Below are 5,016 nucleotides of genomic sequence, written 5' to 3' on the forward strand. Positions count from 1 at the left end.
GGCCCCCCTCAAAGAAATACAGTAGGTTCCAGTACTAATACGTGCATGTGTATGCGCTAATGGGCGAAGATTACTGCCTAATTTTGTTATTTAAGCCCATAGTCTCGTAGTTTTGCACGCACCAAAGCCCAGGATGCAACAAAAATAGCCCATCTAACTGATGCCCACGTATATAGACGATAGATCAAGGACTCCTGGTCGTTCGTTAGGCCCGTTCTTGCCTCACGAACAGATCGATAGATCCATCTATCGCGCCGTCGCCGCCAGGACGCTACGACGTCTGCCGCCGGCCCCAAGTCGCTGACCATGGACTTGATTGCTGTCTTGTCGAGGCAGCCGAGTACCCCGCGAATACGGCGGCTGCCGCTGATCGTCCTTGGTCGCTTGCGTACGCCCACACACAACCAAATAATTAGGCAAGGTACATACACAGTATTATACTATATATACAGAAGTTTTGCTAGTATGATCTAACCCCGTTTGCTTTTGTTTGGCTGTATACTTTGTTAGTTGGAAAACGAAGATAGTCTGAAATTTATGCTAGTGCCGATTATTTTTGATCTAGACATTGGTAATAGTGATAGTAGAGCTATATTTTTGTTTAAAAAATCCAAACAAACTATGGCCAGTTTTAAATATCTTTTTCAAAAACTAGTATGAGTCTAAGTATTTGAGATGATTCGATATTACCTATAATATTTCCAAACATATGTTATACACTACTTCTGATCGATATATCATACTGTAGTACTATACTTTTGATCGTCATCACTTGCCCCCCCTATGTTCAAATCTTGGCTCCGCCCCTGATGCAATCAATCAGGATTTCAAGTTATCAAGCCGCTTCCGGGATTGCGTTGCTCAGGGTTCAATCGACCGGGATTTCAAGTTGTTCAGGGTGCAATCAATCAAGATTTCAAGTTATCAAGTCGTTTTCGGGATTGCATCGTTCAGGGTGCAATCGAAGTCAGTTCAGAGTTGTGTTCTGGGTGCAATCAACCAGGATTTCAAGTTTTCAAGTCGTCTTCGTTTCGACTAACGGTTTTAAATGGACTCGCTCCCTTTTTGGACCGTGGACATGAACAGTGCACATCACCGGATTTGACTGAAAGTTAAGGAAACAATCTTCAGGCGGTCCCAAAATGTGCATTTCCAGGCCACAGTTCGACATAACTTCAGTAGTGTCCAGCGATGTATTAGCATCGGTCTTGGCGTCTCACTCTCGGAAAGACAGACAAGCGTGTTCCCAAGAGTTTGTCTAAAGTTTAACGCCCGTGTTATTGTTTTGCACACTGACACTGCAGATCTTACACATACTTCCATTCTATACAAGAAACGACTAGACGAGCACGTCAAAAAAAGAAAAAAAAAACGACTAGACGAGCACACCATTTTATTCGTACAAAGTACCAACCAAGAACCGCTGCCTGCCACCTCGGGCGTACGCTCGCTGTACGAGTCTAGATGGAGAGGGAGGAGAGGCGCTACGCCTACGGGCGCTCCTGGTTGAGCCGCGCCGCCGTGGTCACCGCCTCCGCCACGCCGCCCGGCGTGGTCGTCAGGTCCAGCTTGTTCCGCATCTCCGCCGACACCACCCTCTCCGCGTCCTCCCTCGTCGCCCCCTTGTCCGCCGGCAGCTTGCTCCTCGCGTCCTGTCGTCAGTTGGTTGCCACGGAGTAATGGGCAAATGAATCAATCATGGAGGAGAAAGAAAACGGGTATAACAACGAGCTGTAGAGTTATCAGGAGCTCACCGAGAGGACGTCCCGGAGCTTGACCCTGTCCTCCTCGCGCGCGGCGCGCTCGTTCTGGTCGGCGGCCGCCTGCACCGCCGCGGCGACGCCCCCCGGGACGGTGAGGTTGGACCCCGTGGCGCGCATCTCGGCCGCCTGGACGGCCGCCGAGTCGCTCTGGTCCACCGGCTTCGCCCCCGCGCCGGCCGCCGCCACGGCCTCCAGCGCGCGCCCGATGGTCACGGCGTCCTGGTCCAGCGCGCCCGACGGCTCGGTGGCCGTCACCGGCGCGGGCGCGACGAACCGGCCCACGACCTGCCCGGCGACGGACTCGGTGATGACGCGGCGGCCGGGCAGGTCGGCCTCGGTGACGGTGACGCCCGCGTCGGCGACGGGGCCCGTGAGCTGGCCGCGGCCGACGTGGCCGGCGCGCGCGTTGAGCGTGGCGGCCGACTGCATGACGGCCGCGGGCCCGCCCTTCTGCGTCTGCCCCAGCCCCAGCACCTCGTTCTCGGTGGACTGCAGCATCGCCGCGTCCCTCGGCGCCACGGGCTGCGCCGCCAGCTCCCCGGAGACGTCGAACACGTCGCCGTACTTGATTGGCCGGTCGGCCTGCATGGCCTCCCCGCCCTTGGGCCTCCGAGGCTGGCCCTGGCTCATGTCTGCGTGGGTGTGGGTGTTCCTCGATTGGTCACGGACGGGAGTTGCTGCTCTCTCGGACTGACTGCGTGATGATCCGGCGGCGCGCTGTGGCCTGTGCGTTCTGGCTTTTATCCGGGCTGCGTGGGGCGGCGCGGCGGCGGAGGATGGGACACGTAAGGTCGACGAGAGGAGGTACGTGGAGTCGTGGCCGAGTCGCACTTGAGCGTGCGCGTCCGTGGCGCCTGCATGTTGTGATTCAGATCGACGCGCGTCAGCTGATGCTTATCGGGTCACTGTGCGCGCAGCCGGGGGACAGTGAGAAGATGGCCGCTCCGATGAGAAAAGAACCGCGCGTCAAGTAGTTCTCGCGGTGGGGAATTCGGCTTCGGCGTGTCCTGCTCGCGTCGTCTTTCGCCGCTCAGCGGCGGGAGCGCACTCGTGCTCATTGCTCATTGATGGCTGTGGGTTCCTCGCGGGGGTCCGTTGCCTGGTCGCGCACGCCGCCGATCGAGCTGATGTCTAGCATAGACGTGGACGGACCGGCCTTGTTGTCCGAGCTAAATTTGACAGATCTCGGGTAATGGGTCTTGATCTGATAATTTTAACATGATGATAAGATGAGGCATTTTGTTTATCAGGATTGGGGCAAGAGATGAAATCCTAGGAACGGCTCGAAACTGCCTCGCTAGTCCTGACCATGGGCAGCCCGGCACAATCGGCCCGACCCAAAAAAACCCGGCCAGGCCCGACCTTGTCCACGGGCCTAGGATTTGAGCCCGAAGCACGGGCCGTGCCGGGCTTGGGCCCGTCGTTTTTGCCGTTCAAGGAAGAGACCCAGCCCGAGGCCCGCCGGGCTTTTAGCATGATGGGCCAGGCTCGGGCCCGATTTTTAGGCCCGACAGCCGGACCGGGCCAGGCTCGGGCCTGAGTTTTTTGCATCGGGCTTTGGTTGGCCCGGCCCGAGGTATGACCAGGTATATATAAAAGACAAACCCGTTTTCCAAGGTTTGAACCCACCACACTAGATGAGTCTTATCATACAAAAATCATATAAAATTTGATGGTACATATAGCAGCTCTCCTACAGGGGATGTTGGGCGTGAGCCGGCTGATCCTAAGCGTGGGCCCGCCGGTCTAACAGCCGTTTGGTTACACCTTCTGATTTGTACCACGTCTGTCTGATCTATTTCATCTTTTACTTAGTCCATTTATTAAAGTAGGGACTCACCCACCTTTTTGTATTACTCTGCAACACGAATACTCGTAGCCCCCATGACCAGTAGCATTGCTGACGTACACCTCTCTCAAATGAAATAGAGCAAAGCCGACACTTTCTACTTTAGTGTCGTCACCGCTGGAGTATCCTGCTTACTCACCTCGTGTTGCAACATGAAAACCGCACGTACATCATTTAATTGATTTTCCCACAAAAAGCATTTAACTTGATCTTTAGCAACAAATAAAAAATATGGTAGACTACTTCAAAGAATCGCTAGACTAAAAAAAAGAATCACTAAAATAAAAAAAATAAAAAATTGATCGGGCGGAGCAATAAAAAGATCAAAACATGTTGGGAAACGATAGTTTGGCTAGCGGCGAGAGAAGTTTTGTAATGTTGCGCGATTGGCGTTGCAACAGATGATCCGGCTTTTGTTAGAGAAAATGAGAGTATAATACTTGATATCTTCTATAATGGACTAACCGATGCTTTTAGGGACTACCTAGATAGTTGTATTTTCAGAAAACGAACGATTAAACAAGCGGAGGAATTATTGAATAATATATTGAAGAATGATAATAATTGGACACTTCTTGAGCCACCGCCTAAACCCATCCCGAAGAAGAGGGGTATCTTATTTCTCAGTCCTGAAGATATGCAAGAAGCAAAGAAATATATAAAGAAAAAATGTATTAAAGCTGAAGATGTTAAGAATTTACCACCTACTAAAGGAATACATGGTCTGACACACCACCACAGGTGGTAGAGGTTTCTCTTATAATTTTGATGAAGGTGATATTCCCTATAATAAATCTCCTAGTTAATGCTTATATGAATTTGACAACTATATTACTAAGTAAGATCATTTCAATGCAAATGTTACGAAACAAGTGAAATGAAACACTGACATGATTGATCATTTGAGTGACTTGCTGTTTAGAATTGTTAATGATGTTAAAGGTGTAAGTAAACATGCATCTATGGTCCAAACCCAGTTAGAACAAGTTGTTAAATCTCAAAGTGAGTTGCTCAACGAAATGAATAACAACATAAATGATCATATTGTTAGAGTAATGACTAGAGGAGTTAAAATGACTCAGGAGCCATTTTATCCTGAAGGTCATCCTAAAAGAATTGAACATGACTCTGGTTGCTTGTATCTGCGTTGGTATTTCACCGAAGAGGAGAGGATGATGCATCACAACAAATGTAAGTATTTCACTCAGTTATGAAATCAAGGTTATCAATCCAATAGGAGAACCAGGCAACACTTTAGAAACAACACCTACACACACAACAAAAACTTGCAACCCAACGCGTAAGAGGGGTTGTCAATCCCTCCTCGGTATTGAGATAGATTAAATTGTATAGGTTTTGGTAAATAGATCTAGCAAAAATGTAAAATAAAATAAATAAAGAAAA

General features: G+C 50.3%; 1 protein-coding gene across 1 annotated transcript; it reads right to left on the minus strand.

Annotated features, from left to right (window-relative positions):
- Nucleotides 1-1,126: 1,126 nt before the first annotated feature.
- On the minus strand, nucleotides 1,127-2,571 carry LOC119306230 (late embryogenesis abundant protein D-34-like). Its single transcript, XM_037582508.1, has 2 exons — nucleotides 1,755-2,571; nucleotides 1,127-1,652 (listed from the first exon to the last, which is right to left on the minus strand). Exons 1-2 carry the CDS (start codon nucleotides 2,391-2,393, stop codon nucleotides 1,491-1,493), a joined length of 801 nt encoding a protein of 266 aa, XP_037438405.1. The 5' UTR covers nucleotides 2,394-2,571; the 3' UTR covers nucleotides 1,127-1,490.
- Nucleotides 2,572-5,016: the final 2,445 nt, after the last annotated feature.

Source organism: Triticum dicoccoides, chromosome 5B, assembly GCF_002162155.2.
Source record: "Triticum dicoccoides isolate Atlit2015 ecotype Zavitan chromosome 5B, WEW_v2.0, whole genome shotgun sequence".
Lineage (NCBI taxonomy): Eukaryota > Viridiplantae > Streptophyta > Magnoliopsida > Poales > Poaceae > Triticum > Triticum dicoccoides.